The sequence below is a fragment of the Lynx rufus genome, unplaced genomic scaffold, assembly GCF_022079265.1.
Source record: "Lynx rufus isolate CCGP_SWC_20201006 ecotype Redwood Valley unplaced genomic scaffold, mLynRuf1.p SCAF_11, whole genome shotgun sequence".
Taxonomy (NCBI): Eukaryota; Metazoa; Chordata; class Mammalia; order Carnivora; family Felidae; genus Lynx; species Lynx rufus.
The window spans coordinates 59,591,815-59,610,135 of NW_025814825.1; the positions used below are offsets into that span (position 1 = coordinate 59,591,815).

Genomic DNA, 18,321 nt, shown 5'->3' on the forward strand with positions numbered 1-18,321 from the left:
GGGCTGGGAGTGCCGGCTTCGGAATCTCGGCCGCCGTCTGGGGGCTGAGGCGGCGCGGGCACGCGTGCGCAGTGTGCGGAGTGGCCGTCGTGGGCGCCGCTCCGGCAGCTCGGTGGCTGTGGGAGCCGGGGCCGCGGCGGCGTGGGTGCTGCGGGCGGAGGGCCGACGTGAAGTTGGGCGTGAGGAGCGCGGCCGCACCGGGGCGGGGTGGGCGGGGCCGGGCTCTGGGAGCGCCGCGCCGGCTGAGGCGATCGGGGAGGCGGCCGAGCGTCCGCCGAGGAGCCGGCGGGCGCTGGTGAGTGCGGGGCGGCGGGCGGCGGGCGGTGCAGGGTCCCGGGCTGCCCCGCGGCCCCTGTCGGCGTGTGTCCGCCCCGCGCGGCTGCACCTGGGCGAGGCCGCGGCGCAGGCTCACCTGCGCGCGGGCTCCGGGGCGGCGGGAGGGGGCGGCGTCCTCTTCCCGCGACTCCTTTATTGTTTTCCTGACCTCAGCCCTCGGCGGCGTCCGGCGGAGGAGGGCGGGGAGGCCGGCGGCGGTCGCGGTCGCCGACGAGCTAGCTAGTCGGGGGGCTGTGCTGGCGAAGGACGGTCGCGCGCTGCTCCTGGACGCCCTGCGCCGGCCAGCTGTCCGGGGATTCCCGGCGGGCGACGCCTGTCGGGGTGGCCCGACTCCAGGACTGTGCCCACGGGGGCTCAACTGCCCGGGGCATCGTTTTCTACGGTCTTAACGCGCTTTCACTTTAGGACTCTCCGAGTCTGCAGCCGACTCCGCCCTGTGCTGTGCATAGAATCACGCTTTCCCTTCGCACCTTAATGGTGCAGACGACCGGTGCGAGGGTTGAAAGTGACTTGTCCAAGGTCACGCGGGTAGGACCAGGGAGGCGACCCGAACCCAGGTCCTTAAGCCTCGATGCCAGCCGGCAGCCGCAGCGCTTTGGGGGAGGTCCTGAGTGGTTTGTGGTTTATTTCAGATGCTTTCTAATGACCCTCCTTGGATAGATCATCAGAGGGGAAAGTGTTGTCATAGTGAAAACGGTCTTGTTATTTATAGTGTTTACTGCCTTTGTTGACTTCTAGTTATGCTGAGTCCCATAGCAGAGCACCTGCCCTCGGCTGGGCACCCGATCGCTCTGGCGGGGGCGGGGGGCGGGGGGCAGATCCAAGACGAGGTTTAAGGAAGAAATGTGCACGCGATTTGTGCCCTTTTCCTCTTGTTTCACCTTCCAGTCCTGCGATCCTTCTTAATTTTACGATGGATCGTTGTCTGTTGCAGCAAGACTTTCTTTGCTTTAGTGAAGTCATTGCCCTTTGTGAATTAGTTTTCTAACTAGAAAATCTTATTTCCTGTGTGTTTAATGACTGGAACAAGTAGCGCGGTATGAGTTTTCTGACTATTGTCTCTTATCTTAGAACTGCTGATCAAGTCCGCTTTATTACCCCCCGTCCCCCGAGCGCTCAGCTTACATACTTTCTGTTGGTTTAATGCCATTGAGACACTTTTGACAGCGAAATTTGGCCAAGCTTTAATATGATTCAGAGAAAAACTGAAAAGAGTCATTTTGTAAAACTCCATTTTTCTTCACAATGTGAAGAACTTGAAGAACTGTTATTTCAAAAATAGTAAGACCCATTCTTACTAAAATTCCTATCGCTTTTCGTACTCTCAATTTTCATATTAATACACTTGTGGCAAAAAAAAATATTTCCCCAAACATAGTAGGTTTAAATACTCCTTATCTTGGCCGAATCTTCCCAAGGAAAATTACATATTAGAATAATTATGTATTTAAACATGCATGTTTAAGCTTAGCAGAATTTGGGTTAATGGTTAATTTATTTTATAGTGCCATAAACCCTAGAATGTTTCCACTGATGAATTTCGCTTGAATAGAGAGCCCTATCAAAGGATAGCAAGGGACATGGCTGTGTATTTGCTCTTTGCGGTAAGTAGTGGGTAACTTTTGTGACATTGAGAAGATGTGATTCATATGTGTTGAAACTGCTTCATATGGCACTTTATCTTGCTAATTAGTAGTTTTATGGTTGCTTTGGGGAGGAGGGAAGTAGCAGGTTTGTATCTTTTTTATTCTCCGGTTTTAGCAATGTAGCCAAATAGGAAAGAGAGGTGATGCGTAAATTTGAGTTTGTCATAGACTAGGAGAGACAGTAAAACAGGATAAGTATACAATTGTTAGGAAACTGCCATGAGTTCATAAGCCGGAAGGACCTTTTTAGAAGTGTTTAAGGGCATTAAGAATAGCATTGGGGTATTTTCTTTAGAAAGTCGCTGTGGGCAGTCCTCGCATGTTTGTTGTTAACCTATAGGATATGAGGATGTTGAAGACGCCTGAGAAAATATCTGGAAAAGATGGCAACATTTTATATGTTTATAGGGGCTTTTTCTCTAAAAATGTCTAATGCAGCTTAAAAAACAAAAAAACAAGACTTAAGCCCGAAAGTTCTTACGGTCATACTGCAAAACTTGCGGTTATTTTGACGGTATGATACTTTGTAACCCAGAATGAAATCTGTGAAATAATTTATTAGCATAATTTAAGTCAGACTTTGATTTTGAAATATTGCTTGCTGTTAAGTAGTTGTTCTTGTTTAAGTATTTCTGGTGTTTAAGAATGGGAGAGATAAATCATTTTCTGAGTAGAACATAATAATTATTCAGATGTGACAACAGTTAAATCTGCTTTTATGAGACCCCAGACTTCAAGTACCATAGCAGTAACTGCCTCAGCCTTCAGCTTGAGCTGAAGTACTATGCAAGTGTTACTTCTCTCCATGCTTGAGCATTTTACTGTTATTAATATTAAATTTTGATTTTCAATTTCAAGATTCTCTCGTTTCTGATCTGCAGTGATATAATAAAATGGCTTCAGTAGGAAATAAATATGAAAATTGAGTTTTAATGGTTTTGACCATCGTGAGTACACAGCATTTAAAAAGGTACTGACATGATACCAGAAAAGAGTTCTTAGGGCAGAAACTTGGTGGTTTTCGATGCTTCTCTGTTATTTTTAGCAACACAGAAATATGGGATGTTTTTATTTAAAAATAAAAATTCCTGTTGCTGCTTGTTTAGCAGTAGGACTCTGTTATGCCTAATGAGTAACATGAAACCACTGAACTCTAATATTTTTCCTAATAGCGGCTGTGTAATAAAGAATATGTGAGTTTATAATGCCTAGAAGATATTTAAGCAAACGTATTTGCTGTTTATTTTGATAAGCCTTTTGATTAGTTGCATTGCTTTGATTCAGGGAAATAGTGTTCTGGGGATGTTATAGCGTAAGTTTTCTTTGAATTGGAATGTCTGTTGACCGTGAAAGAAAATGAGTGTCATTTAGGATATTTTTTAGCATTTAAAGAAATCTGAAGGTCTTAAATATTTTTTCCTACATAGAAACCTTATAACTGTCAGTCTGATAGTTTTATTTTCCAAAAAGTTGTGGTTTTATCCTTCCACGCAGCCTAGCCTTTTATAGTTTAACCATTGAACTCTGGATTCTGTATTCAGTTTACCCTCTTCCCGAAGAAAGGACAATCACAGGCACTTAGAACTGGAAGCAGTCTCAAAGGACTTCTAATGTAGTGTCTTACCCAGTACAGTAAATCCCCCGTGGGAATTTTCATGTCAGGTGTTTCCTCTCATTGCTAAGGGCAGTGATGCTGTTCTGTATGTCATCAGGTTATTGAGCAGTCTGAGCTTGGTGAAAACAAACAGAAGACAGTTTTATTTTTCACGGTTTACTGCTTTCAGATATGATTTGTAGGCTCTTCCTTTTCCCCCTCTCTCTCCACCTCATAATATGGACAAATGATAGCTTTTCCATCATTGACAGCTATTAAAAGCTCATCTGTCTGTTTCAGTTTAAACCTTCAATCTCCTATTCAATTTCAAGTTCCTTTCCTCTCTTACCCCAGTGTCAGGCCACTTACTGCTTGAAGTACTTGGAGTGGAGAGGGATTGTGGTATGCTCCCAGAATTCCTTTCTCTTTCCTCTTCTGGGATCTACTTGGTCAGGGACTTGTAAGAAGAAAAATGGAAAAAGACAAGTCTTACGGGGGGCTGTTAAAGCCCTCTTTTGATGAACAGTGGCAAGCCATTCATATCCACTGATAGTCACCCACACTGGAACTTTTGGTGAGATCGCACTGAGAGACTCCCCACCGCACGTAGTTCCTGGATATGGAATTTGCTGTGGGTTAACCTTTTCCAGCCTACATGCCCACCTCCTTGTCCCTGTCGTGGTGTTAGTGTTAGTGCCACCCCCGGGTTCCTAGGAGTGTGTGGGGTGAGGCGGTTTGGGGATCTTCTCTCTACAGCCAGATGTTTTGATAGCAGCAAGACAGCTCAAGTCTAGCTAACCTTCTGCAGTTTTCGTTTAATCCACTGGAAACTCACTTCCTTGTGACGCCAAATGGTGCTATGCCAGCTGCAAAAATCTGCCCCCTTTTTGTGCCCTTACATTTCTTTTTTTTTTTTTTTTTGGTCCCCTGCTCAAATAGGTGCACGATCAATCACACGATCTACTTCGTAAGTAGGCATTGAACTGGAGAATGGGATGCCAGTCTCTCCTCATGGGCACTTCTTGGTGAATGATTGATTCTCTTGGAGGGCCCTGCCACTGTTTTTGGGTGAATACCCTCATCTTTTCCCTGTGTTCTCCCTGAAGACTCGAAAGACTTCTAATTTTTTCCCTCTCTTGTATCCCAGCCGCTCGTATTGTGTGATGCTAAAGGTTAAGGTGTTGATTAGGGTGCTAGAGCTGCCCCTGTGTGGGGGGGAAGGGGTGTCCGCGTTGGGCTCCCCAGGTGTTGATGTCCTTGTATCTTCAGCTTTGTATTTGTTAGCAAATTCGGGACGACAAGGCTAGTCTCACCCAACACTAGGTAACAAATGATAGTGAAGCCCTGTGGGCCTAACGAGGTCTCACTGTGCAGAATTAAAAAAAATTTTTTTTTGACATTTATTTATTTTTGAGAGACAGAGAGAGACCGAGCACAAGGGGGGGAGGGGCAGAGATAGAAGGAGACACAGAATCCGAAGCGAGCTCCAGGCTCCGAGCTCCGAGCTGTCAGCACAGAGCCCGATGCGGGGCTCGAACTCACGAACCGTGAGATCATGACCTGAGCCGAAGTCGGACGCTTAACCGACTGAGCCACCCAGGCGCCCCTCACTGTGCAGAATTTAATTTTTCTTTTTTTTTCCCTCTGTCTCTCACTGATTTTTGTTTTCTTTTTACTTTTTGGCTTACTTCCTGGTTCTTGACTGATGAAGTATTAACTGTGAATATGTTAAGTTATGACTGATTATATGGTCTAACTATACCTTAGACTGAAGGATACATTTGGGGGGAGGTTTTAATAATGCAGTTTTATCTGTTCTTGCCTCATTCTAGCTTTACTAAAAATATAAATACAAATAGAAATCCAGTATTTGAAGCTTTTTCCTTCCATTGTCTAAGCAAACCGGTCATTTAAATCTGCTAGATGATTTCTTGTCTAATGAGGAAAAAGCAGCTTTCTATCTAGAAACTTAAACGTTAATACTCATTGCAACAACATGGATCTAAGAGTATTATGCTAAGTGAAATAAGTCAGAGAACGACAAATACCGTATGAGTTCACTCATTTGTGGAATTTAAGATACAAAATAAGTGAACAAAGAAAAAAAGAGACACCCCCCCCCCCTTAACTATAGAGAACAAACTGGTGGTTACTAGATGGGAGGTTGGGGAGGGGTGAAATAGGTGAAGGGGACTAAAAGTACACTTACGGAGATGAGCACTGGGTAATGTATGGAACTGTGCAATCACTATACTGTGCACCTGAAACTAATATAACACTATGTTAGTTGTATGTGAATAAAACAATTGTGGAGGGAAAAAATATTGGTCGAAGTAATTATGGGCTCCTTACTGCTTCCTTCAACAAATAGTTACTGAGTGCCTTCCATGTGTCAGCACTGTTTTAGGCATTGGAGAAACAATAGTAAATACAAAAAAAAAAAAAAAAAATCACTGCTCTTCCAGTGTGGGGAAGCCTTTCCAGTGTGGGGAAACAGACAACAAACAGGTAAATAAATAAGTGATATTGTTTGTTAGCAGCAAATGCTAAGGAGCAGAGTAAAGCAGGAAAGGGAGCTGGGAAGTGGCAGTCCGGCTCACAGCATTTGCAATTTTAGATAGTGTCGAGATGGGGTGTCATTTTTTCTCTGGGAAAGTGACATTTGAGTTCAAAGGCCAAGTGGGGAGCTTGTCTGATGTAGTAGGTGCCCTCGCTGAACACTGACATCGTCTGGGGAGATTTTAAAACGTACTGATGTTGGGGTGCCTGGGTGGCTCACTTGGCTGAGGGTCTGACTCTTGATTTCGGCTCAAGTCATGATCCCAGGGTCATGGGATCAAGCCCTGCATCGGGCCCCGCACTGAGCATGGAGCCTGCTTGGGATTCTGTCTCTCTCCCTCTGCTCTTCCCAGCTTGTGCTGTCTGTCTGTCTGTCTCTCTGTCAAAAATTTTTAAAAAGTAATGATATTCCATCTCCAGAGTTTCAGTTTTGTTATGTTTTTAAAAAATTTTTTTTAATGTTTTATTTATTTTTGAGAGAGACAGAGACAGAGTGTGAACAGGGGAGGGACAGAGAGAGGGAGACACAGAATCCGAAACAGGCTTCAGGCTCTGAGCTGTCAGCCCAGAGCCCGACACGGGGCCCGAACTCACAAGCCATGAGATCGTGACCTGAGCCGAAGTTGGACGCTCAACCAACTGAGCCACCCAGGCACCCCTTGTTATGTTTTTTTAAGTTTTATTTATTTAAGTAATCCCACACCCAACGTGGGGCTCGAACTTAACAACTTTCTTGATCGGGAGTCACATGCTCTTCTGACTGAGCCAGCCAGGTGGCCCCGTCTCCAGAGTTTTCTGATTTAGTTGGTTAGGGGTGTGGGGCCAGCCTTGGTCTCAGGACTTTTAACAGCTCTTAGGTAATTCTAATAAGCAGCCAAAGTTGAAGACTTTTGAGCAGGGTGACTTTACATGATATTGTACGGAAGAGCCTGGGCTCCAGGGCTAGACTCCCCTGGTTTGAATCCTAGCTGTGCCACTTCCCAAACCTAGGACAGTGGACAAGTTATTTAAAAAATTTCTCCATGCCTTTGTTTTTTCATCTGTAAAGTTGTTGTTATAAGGATTAAATGAACTCATATTTAAGTATTTGGAACAGTGCTTGGCAAGTAGTAATACGTGTTTATTGAATAAACACTTTTGAGTATATGTTTTAATGGAGAATAAAGTGAATGGGGCAAGAGCAGAAGCAAGGAAGCCCCTGCAGTAATCCAGTGGAGAGGCAGTGGTGACTTGCACCACGTAGGCAGCAGAGCAGGTGATGAGAAGCAGTGGGATTCTGGGTATGTTTACAAGAGCCAACAGGCTTTGCTGCTACGTTGGACGTGTAATGAGAGAGAGAGAAGATTCATTCAAGTCCGACATCAGGATGTTTTGCCCGAACAGCTGGAAGAAGGGAGTGGTTGGTTTTTGAGATGAGGAAGGCAGAGAGGAACAGGTTTCTAAGGGGAATATCTGGAGCAGTTTGTTAAGTTTGAGATGTCTGTTAGATAAGTAGGTAGATCTGTAGAGTGGACATTTGTACACGTGAGTCCGGAGTTCAGCTGAATGTCCAGGGCTGGAGGTAGGTATTGGAAGTCATCTGTAAGTGGACCTATGTGAGTAAGTGAGCTCACCAAGGGACTGCATATATACAGAGAAGAGGTCCGTGGGCCACCTCCTGGGTCACTCTTACGTTTAGAGGTCTGGGAGATAAGATGTTTCTTAGAGTTTCTGGTGTGCTGTAGAATAAAAGACAGTTGTAACTATTTCCTGTTTAAAAAAAAATTTTTTTTTAAATGTTTACTTATTTTTGAGAGAGACACACAGAGCGTAATCAGGGGAGGAACAGAGAGAGGAGCAGACATAGAATCTGAAATAGGCTCCAGACTGATAGCTCAGACCCCGACGTGGGGCTCAAATTCATGAGCCGCAAGATCATGACCTGAGCCTAAGTCGGATGCTTACGGGCGCCCCATCCTGTTTTTAAAAAACAGCTTTATTAGAATATAATGCACCCATTTAAAGTGTACAATTCAGTAGTTTTTAGTATATTCACAGTATATTGTGCAACTGTTACCACAGTCAATTTTAGAATATTTTTATTACTCTGGAAAGAAACTCTGTACCCTCCCATCCCTAGGTAACTCCTCAATTCCCCTCCTCCCTTCTATCCCTAGGCAAGTGCTAATCTACTTCTGCGTTTTGGGTTTGCCCACGTGGAGTGCCTATCAGTGGAATCCTATAATACGTGGTGTATTTAGAGAGATGTGGTATTCATTAGGAGCTAGCATCTAGATTCATTAGATAATCATTTGGTAAAGATGGGGGCTATAAGATCTCTCTTGTAGAGATACATTTTTCTCTTTGTAATTAATTAGTAAGAAAACTGTGGGGTAGGTATTTTGAGGCTATATGAATATTCTGTTCTCTAACAACATATTATATAATGGTTTTAGTTTATTGAAGATCCTCACTCCAATCCATGATTATAGTGGGAGTGCAAAGTGATGATTTTTTATTACTATCATATTTTCAAAGACCATACGTTTATAATATCTCTAGTTCAGATGTATTGTGTAGAGTTTTGCCTTTTTTATACATCTTTTAACATGAAAATCATGGTTCCTAATAACAAGTAAGTAAACGTTTTATTACTTTATATTATATTGTATACATTAGTAAATGTTATCTAAGATAAATCTTAGCATCAATATGTTTATGTTGTTCTATAATACACATAAAATACTACCATATAAAATAGTTTCAGAATTATAATACTGAGTAGAATTACTGGGTTATAGGATAAATGTATATGTGATTTTGTTAAATAGTGCCGTATTCTCTTCACTAGGGTTGCACCATTTTGCATTTTTATGAGTGATGTAAGAGAGTCCCTGTTTTCTTACAGCCTCATCAATATAGTGTATTGTCAAGCTTTTGACTTTTTGCCAGTCTGATAGGTGAGAAATGGTATTTCTCTGTAGAACAGAGTTTTTCCATTTTGAAGAGTTGTGAACATCCACAAAGGTAGACTGAATTGTATAACCACACTACCCATCACTTAGCTCCAACAGCTGTCAATCCAGCCCTTGCCTCCGTCAGTCCCTTCCCCTTGGATTTGTAGGTAATATTTTATTTCTGTATCAGTAAATACCCCTACCTGGTAAGGATTCATTTTCTTGGTAATATAACCACAATGACATTATCACACTGAAAATAAAGATCTATTTTCTTAATACCATTAGGCAATATTCAAATATCTAATTTTCTTAAATGTATCAGTGTTTTGTTTTGTTTTTACTTTTTTTTTTGTTTAATGTTTATTCATTTTTGATGGGGGTGGGGTGGGGCGCCGAGGGGCAGAGAGAGAGGGAGACACAGAATCCAAAGCAGCTCCAGGCTCTGATCTGTCAGCACAGAGCCCCATGTGGAGCTTGAACTCATGAACCCCTAGATCGTGACCTGAGCCAAAGTCAGATGCTTAACCAACTGAGCTACCCAGGCTCCCCAGTGTTTTGTTTTTTTTTAAACAGGATTTATATAAGGTCCCTATGTTGTGATTATGTCTTTTTTTTTTTTTTTTTTAATGTTTATTTACTTTTAAGGGAGAGACAGAGTACAAGCCAGAGAGGACAGAGAGAGGGAGACACAGAATCTGAAGCAGGCTCCAGGCTCTGAGTTGTCAGCACAGAGCCCGACACAGGGGCTCGAACTCACGAACCATGAGATCATGAGCTGAAGTCGGACGTCTAACCGACTGAGCCCCTTCTAGGTTCTTCCTCCTGTTCCTTTCCCTCTGCTCCCCGGAATTTGTTTTTGAAGGAACCATGTTATTTGTCCTGAGAAATTTCTTACAGTTTGGATTTTGCTATTTGAATCCCTGTGGTATGGTTTAACATGTTCTTCCTCTGTTTTCTGTATTTCCTACCCGTTGGTAGTTGGATCTAGAGGCTTGGTGAGATTCAGCCATTTGTATTATTTTTTTCAGAAGTGCTTCATAGACGTAACGTAGTGTATCACGCTCTTAGACAAGTAGGCACGTGAAGTCTGGCTGCATTTTCTGTGGTGTCACTGGCAGTGCCTACTTTATCTTTGTATGTTATTTTGGGATTTTTCTTATTATGATTAATGTTGAGCATCTCTTCATATGTTTAAGGGCCATTTTTATATCTTTTTCTATAGGATGTCGGTTCATGCCTTTTGCCCATTTTTCTATTGAACTTTTGATATATTTCCCTTGACATTTTTTTGCAAGCTCTTTAAGTGTTAGGGAGATTAGCCGTCTGTGATGATAGAAGTTGTAAATATTTTCCACTGGTTTTTGACTTTGCTTATCAGGTTTTTGCCATGCAAAAATTAAAAAAAAGCCCTTTTTTTAATGTTTATTTTTGGGAGAGAAAAAGAGTGTGAGTGGGGGAGGGGGAGGCAGAGAGGGAGACACAGAATCGGAAGCAGGCTCCAGGATCCGAGCTGTCGGCACAGAGCCCGACACGGGGCTCGAACTCACGAACTGTGAGATCATGACCTGAGCTGAAATTAAAAGTCAAATGCTCAACCAACTGAGCCACCAGGCAGGATGGAAAAGTTTTTATAAAAAGTTATGGGTGGTCAGTTTTATCAGTGAATTTTTTGTTGCTGCTGGATATTTTTTGTTAATTTTTTAGAGTTTTAAGCTACATACAATAAACTGTATCCACTTAAAGTTTATAGTTCGATGAGTTTTGACTATGTTGTAGCATGTTCCCCTGTGAAGTGGTATTCCATTGTATAGACAAATTACATTTTATTTATCTCTTCATGTGTTGACAGACATTTGGGTTGTTTCTAGTTTGGGGCTGTTAGGAATAAAGCTGCTATAAATCTTAGTGAATGAGTCTTTACATGCATATGTGTTTTCATTTTCTTGAGTAAATACCTAGGAATGGAATGACTGGGTCATAGATTAGGTGCATGTTTGGTTTTATTGCCAGAACTTTCCCTAGAGTGGTTGTATCATTTTACATTCCCATCAGCAGTACAGAAATTCTGGACGCACCACATCTTCGACAACGTTTTGTGTTGTCAGTCTGCTTACTTTTAGTCATCTGGTGGGTGTGTATGATGTCTGTTCAGTTTCACGATTATTGCTGTATTATTTACAGTCACTTTTACTCATTTTAGGGTTCGGTTCTGTAAGTTTTGACTTGTGCATATAATTGTGTAAGTTCCACCACAGTCAAGATAAACAGCAGTTACATGATCAGAAACATTTGACTTCTGCTTCTTGGTAGTTACTCCTTTTCCTTATTTCAGGCCCTAGCAATTCTGATCTGTTTTTCTGTCATGGTTTTGTTTTGTTTTGTTTGTTTCATTTTTAACTTGCACGCAGTAAAGTTTACTCTGGTGTGTGGGCCTGAGTTGTGGGAAGTGTGTACCAGTGTGCCCACCACAATCAAGAATGAGAACATTTCCATCGCTGCGAAGATTACCCTTTGAAACCAGCCCCTCCCTTCACACACTGATTTGTCTTCTGTCCCTGTAGCCTTTTTGATCTGGCTTCTTTCATTTGGCAAAATAGATCTGAGATTTATCTATGCTGTATGTTTCATTGGTTTGTTCGTTTATACTGTCAAGTAATATTCCATTGCATGAGATGCATCCGTTCATTTATTGGTCAAAGGTTGTTTTTGCTTTTATGCCTGCTATAAATAATGTTGCTATAAATATTTGTATACAGATTTTTCGTAAGCACAGCTTTCACTTCACTTAGTTAAATACTGCCGGGTCGTAGTACATGGGTATGTTTCACTTTGTAAGAAGTTGCCAAACTGTTCTTCCAAGTTGCTGTATGATTTTGCATTCCCACCAGCAGTGTATGAGAGGGGGTTCATTTGTTCCACATGCTTGTCAGCATTCGGCATCGCCAGGGTTTTGTTGTTGTTTTTTGGGTTGTTTTTGTTTTAGCCATTCTAGTAGGTATGCTGTGGTATCTCTTGGTTTTTATTTGCAGCACCTTTCTGACTAATGATGGTGAGCATCTTTTTATGTGCTCATTTACTATTCTATATCTTCTTTGTTGACTTGTCCAGATTTTTTGGCCATTTTCCTAATTGGTTGTTTGTCTTACTAAATTGTAATAATTTCTTGCCTGTTCTTGGATATCATGTATTTGATAGACATATATGTACTGAATATTTCTCCCATTCTGTGGCTTATCTTTTGATTTCTTAACAGTGTCTTTCAAAGAGCAGTTTTTAATTTTGATGAAGTCCAATCTAACAACTACTAAATGGTGCATGCTCTTTGTGTCTTAATTAAGAATTCTTTGTGTACCCACAGAGTCATGAACACTTTCTCCTATGGATTTTTTAAGAAGCTTTCTTGTTGTGGCTTTCAAATTAGGTCTGTGATTAATTTTGTTACATTGTTTTCCCACATGGATAGCTAATTGTCCTAGCACCATTTGTTGAGAAGACTGTCCTTTCCCGATGGAATTGCCTTGGGAACATCTTTGTTGAAAATCAATTGACAGTGTGTCTAAGAGTCTGCTTCTGGATGTACTCTGTTCCATTGATTTATTATATTAGTCTTTTTTTTTTTAATCAACCCTACATTGTCTTTATTGCTGTAGCTTTATTGTAAGTCTTAAAATCAAATAGTGTAAATCATCCTACTCTATTCTGTGGGAAATATATTTGGCTTTTCCAGATCATTTGTATTTCAATGTATATCATAGAATATGTGTCATATTCTCAATTTTTATAAAATACCCTGCTGGAATTTTGATTGGATTAACTGTATCAATACTTCAGGGTTTTTTTTAATGTTTATACATTCTGAGAGAGAAAAAGCGCGTGCCCATGTGCGAATGGGGGAGGGGCAGCGAGAGAGAGAGAATCCCAAACAGGCTCCATGCTGTCAGTGCAGAGCCCAGCGTGGGGCTCCACCCCACGAATGGTGAGATCATGACCTGAGCCGAAATCAAGAGTTGGATGCTTAATTGACTGAGCCAGCCAGGCGCCCCTCAGTATTTCATTCTTTTCTGTGTCTGCATAATATGCCGTTGTGTGGGATACATCTATGTTGTTTAACCATTCACCTGTTGGATGAACGAATAGGTTTATACTCTTTCGCTTTTGTGAATAGTGCTGCTACGGCTATTCGTGTATACGTGAGTAACTGTTTTCACTTCTTTTGGGTATATATCTAGGAGTAGAAATGCTGAGTCATATGGTAATTCTGTATTTAACTTTAGAAGAATTACTGAACTGTTTTACACAGCTGTTACACTGTCTTACAATGTTGGAGGGTTCCAGTTTTTCCACATCTTTGCCAACACTTGTTATTTTCCTTTCTTTTAATTATCGCCATCCTAGGGGGTGTGAAGCGGTGTCTCACTGTGATTTTGATTTCCATTCCCGTGGTTACTAACGATATTGAGCATCTTTTTGTGCTCTGTTGGCCAGAACATCTTTTGGGTTCTGTTGTATATCTTCTTTGGGAGAAATGTCTTTTCATGTCCTTGCCTGTTTTTTATTTGGATTGCTTGCTATTGTGTTGTAAGAGCTGTTTATATATTCTGGGTATTAGACCCTTGTTAGGTATGTAATTTGCAAATATTTCCTTTCATTCTGTAGGTTCTCTTTTCATTTTCTTGATGTTCTTTGATGCAAAAAAGCGTCTAGTTTTTATGAAGTCCAATTTAGCTTATTTTTTCTTTTGATGTTCATGCTTTTGGTGTCATATCTAAGAATTCACTGCCAAATCCAAGGTCATGAATATCAGCCTCTATGTTTGTTTTTTTTTTAAGTTTTATACTTTTAGCTATCCTATATTTAGATTGTTAATCCATTTTGAGTTAATTTTCATATATAGTGTGAAGAGAGGTCCAGTTTCATTCTTTAGCATGCGGATATCCACTTGTCCCAGCACCATATTTTGAAGAGACTAGATCTTTCTTCATTTGCATGATGTTGGCATCTTTGTTGAAAATTAGTCGACCATAGATGTGTGGGTTTATCTGGGCTTTCGGTTTTATTCCTTTATGGGCACCTGGGTGGAGCAGTTGGTTAAGTGTCCGACTCTTGAGCGTGGCTCAGGTCATGACCTCACAGTTTGTGAGTTCGAGCCCCACGTTGGGTTCTACGCTGCTGGTGCGGAGCCTGCTTGGAATTCTGTCTCTTCCTCTCTCTGCCCTTCCCTAGCTTGTGCGTGCGTTCTTCGCTCTCTCTCTCTCTCTCTCAAAATAAATAAAAACTTAAACATTTCTATTCCTTTGGTGTATGTCTGTCCTCATGGCAGTACCACACAAGCGGATAGTTTTTATCTATGGGATACGGGCACACCTAGGAGATGCTGTGGGTTAGGCCCCAGACTACCACGATAAGGCAACTATCGCAATAAAGCAAGTCCAATGAAAAATTTGGTTTTCCAGTGCATATGAAAGTTATGTTCACACTATACTGTAGTCTCTTCAGTGGGCAATAATATTACATCTAAGGAAAACAACATATATACCCTAATTTAAAACTACTTTATTGGGGCGCCTGGGTGGCGCAGTCGGTTGAGCGTGCGACTTAGCCAGGTCACGATCTCGCGGTCTGTGAGTTCGAGCCCCGCGTCGGGCTCTGGGCTGATGGCTCAGAGCCTGGAGCCTGTTTCCGATTCTGTGTCTCCCTCTCTCTCTGCCCCTCCCCCGTTCATGCTCTGTCTCTCTCTGTCCCCCCAAAAAATAAATAAATGTTGAAAAAAAAATTAAAAAAAAAAATAAAACTACTTTATTGCTAAGAAAATGCTAACCATCACCTGAGCTTTTAGTGCGTCATAATCACTCATCGCCATGACAAATATAATAATAATGAGAAAGTTTGCAATAGTGTGAGAATCACCCAGATGTGACACAGAGACACAAAGTGAGTGAACAGATGCTGTTGGAAAAAATGGTGCCAGTAGACTTTCTTGATGTAAGGGTTGCCACAAAACTTCAGTTTGTCAAGAACACAGTAACTGTTCGTGCAGTAAAGGGAAGGGAAGCACAATAAAATGAGGTAGGTATGCCTGTACATTAGTGTATTAATATTTCAAGTTTTGATTATATTTTAGAAATTTTTTAAAGGTTGGATAAGTTCATTAAAGAAATTATCTCCTCTAAGTGCCAGATTTATAACAACACACATATGCAAACTTAGTGGATACTTTTGTTTAAAAAGTTGTGGTGTGTCTTAACCATTTCTCTGGCTGCGTACAGAATAATGATTTAGATATGCAGTCTATTATTAGGATGTGTTCTAATTGAATTTTGACTATGGGTTAAACTTACCTTGAGCCTTTAAATGAGGAGCTAGTTACATAAATAAATTCAACCCTCCAGAAGGTGTTGGCGCTGGCTGTAGAAGAATTAGAACAGGAGCAGTTCAGATGTGCATCCATTAGGAAAAGGAGTCACATCTATAGTTTCTAGAGGAAAAAAATGGCTGGGAACTCTGCTTTTTACTTGAGTCATGGTTTTTAAGTTTAATCCCTACAACCAAAATTTTAGTACCTGAAGAATCAGAATATGATATGCGTCTGAAGTCTCTTTTAATGTATAACTTCTCTCTTCCCCTCTTTTTTCCCCAGGGTAATTTATTTACTAAAGAAACTGGGTTGTTCTGTTGTTTCCCACAGTCTGGCTTTTGCTGATTGAATCCCTATGGGCAGGCAGTGTAATATATTCCTCTGCAGTCTTTATTTCCTGTAAATTGGTAGTTTGACACGATAGAAACTTTTTTGTTACATGTTCACTTCATAGGTGATGTTTGTGGCTTTCATCAGGAAGTACATAAATACCTGCTTATCTCTCTTTTTATGATATTAACTAATTTTACTTTGATTCATTTTAGTTTTAGCAGTTTGAAGGGTTTGAGAGAGACAGGGTGGTGTAAGATGTTAAGATTTAAGCTCTAGAGCCCAAGAATCTGGGTTCGTGTTTTGATTTCTTATCTACTGGCTCTCTAATCTTGGAAAGTCACTTTCCCTTATGAGCATCAAGTTTCTTATCTGTGAAATGGGGATGATGATGCCTGTTCATGAGGTCGTTTTGAGCGTTCAGTGAGAAAATGCGTGAAAAAGAACCTTGCACAGAGCCTAGCATATAGTCAGTGGCCAATAAATGTTACCTATTCTGTGACTTTAAAAATATTCTAAACTAATCTGAAAGGTTATAAGTGAAATTTATAAGTGAGGAGATTAAGTTTGGATAGCTGTTTTGTGGGGAGTTTTTTGTTTTTGCTTCACCTGTGTTTATTAAGGGAAAAAAGGAAGTCAGTTATTCAGCTGAGGTGACTCGCTCTCCTTTGCTCCCATCAATGTGTATAGTTGCATTTAGTAAGCTTAATTTCAAAAGTGATTTTTGCCCATGCTTCCTAAGGCTTCACATTATCTGGCCCTCACTTAGTTTTGGAAAACAGGCTCTTTCTTGAACAGACTGTACCATAGCACATTTTATGCATGAAGTCCACCAAGAAATACTCACTGTTAATGTTTTCATTTTGCAGTGTAATGTTCAGGCTCAGAAATGCCTTATGTGGATCGTCAGAATCGCATTTGTGGTTTTCTAGACATTGAGGAAAATGAAAACAGTGGGAAATTCCTTCGAAGGTACTTCATACTGGATACCAGAGAAGATAGTTTTGTATGGTACATGGATAATCCACAGGTTTGTAAAATCCAAACGGTCACCTTTTTTCCAAAACACACAAGAGCTTTAATTATTCAAGTATTTAACATACCATCTGGTGTGAGGATTTGTCCTACTAAATAAACAATATATGTTTAGATTTATTTCTACTGGCTGCGTTCTTTCTGTCTGCACCCTCAACTCCTGCTATCGTATTTGAATTTCAGAAGATGAAACTAAGTTTATTTAATAAAAATTTATGCATGCATATCTGGGGTTTTTTTCCCCCCCTTGGGAGAGAAATGCTGTCTCTGGTAGAAAATACATAAACCGTTTAAATTTAAGAGACTTTCTCTAGAGACTACTGTCTTTTGTTTCTTTGGTAAAGAAACTACATCACCTAGTTGACACTTCCCGTGGGTAGTCCTTTCATCCTGCAGGGTCAGATTTGAGTGTCAGTAAGTGTCATGCCATTCAGGAACTGAAATGCACTTTGATTTTATTGTTGCCTTTCAGATCATTGGGGAAATGTCATAAATTAAAACTTAGAATCCCCCTTTTAAGATCTGTGAAAGACCTTGGACTGGAGAGTATCTGTCGAGTAGTTTGTAAATTTTCTCTACCTGTGAAACTCTTCATTCAAATTGGGGTGGATGTTGCAAGGAGTCCCTAGCAGACGTCTAAGCTGGTTTGGTCTGGTGGGTGAGGGACTCTTAGAGTCGAGGGAGGAGCGGGGACTGGTGGGAGGTTCCATTCTGTTCCACAGAGAAGGAACTAGATCTCCTGACAACCAAGCTAGTATTCTTTACCGGTGCGTACTTGTTTTAGGTTAGACAAAATACTTACTTATTTGTACTTGTTTATATAGAAGTCAAGTTGTAAGAGACCTGAGTATAAATTTAACCTCCTCTTTAATGTAGGAAAACTGTCTATCCCTAATCTTCACTTTAGCTGTTGTTCGTATTACACATTATCAAAAAGTACTTACTGTATTTGAGACACTTCAATTATTATTTGCTCTGTGAGCCAAAATCTGTCTCCTTGTATTTGCTACCCATTAAACCTACTCTGTCCTCTGATTCTCTATAAACTTTAGTCCTTTTATTCAGACACAGGCCTTGAAATTTTGGAGGGTAATTTGTATTTTAATTCAGTGTAGATTATTTGAGTGCTGACTTTCAGACTTTTTTCCCTAGGAGTGGTCTACGCTCTATCCTTATTCTTAATAGAGTTTATTGATTCTGTTTTACTCTCTTATCTCTGGGTGTAACCACCTTTCTTGGGTGATAGTAACCTGGCTATACAACTGTATGATTAATACCTTTATTTACTTGTCCAGAGTCAGTGGGAGAAGGAACAGGTCAGCAGAAATCAGAAGTTCATGTTTGCCTTTTTTTTTTTTAACATCAGATTTCTCCCCTTTATGACCCCATCTTTTTATCTGTGGCATAATCCCCTCCCAAACTCTCTTTCGCAAAGAGGAAAGTAACTTCGTTCCCCTTGACTCCCTCTAATTACTAGTTTCCAGGGAACGGTTCTCCTCTCCCTTATGAGCCGTTGCACAGTCTGCC

General features: G+C 41.1%; 1 protein-coding gene across 5 annotated transcripts in view; it reads left to right on the forward strand.

Annotated features, from left to right (window-relative positions):
- Positions 1 to 223: 223 nt before the first annotated feature.
- Positions 224 to 18,321, forward strand: part of PLEKHA1 (pleckstrin homology domain containing A1) — a 55,751-nt gene continuing 37,653 nt past the window's right edge. For 4 of the 5 annotated variants that reach the window (XM_047073552.1, XM_047073553.1, XM_047073554.1 and 1 more), the window contains exons 1-2: positions 224 to 295; positions 16,629 to 16,789. In XM_047073552.1, the coding sequence (XP_046929508.1) occupies positions 16,649 to 16,789 (141 nt within the window). In that variant the 5' untranslated portion in view covers positions 224 to 295; positions 16,629 to 16,648. Of the gene's footprint in view, positions 296 to 16,628; positions 16,790 to 18,321 lie in introns of those variants that run through there. The other variant, XM_047073556.1, reaches the window with a different exon arrangement.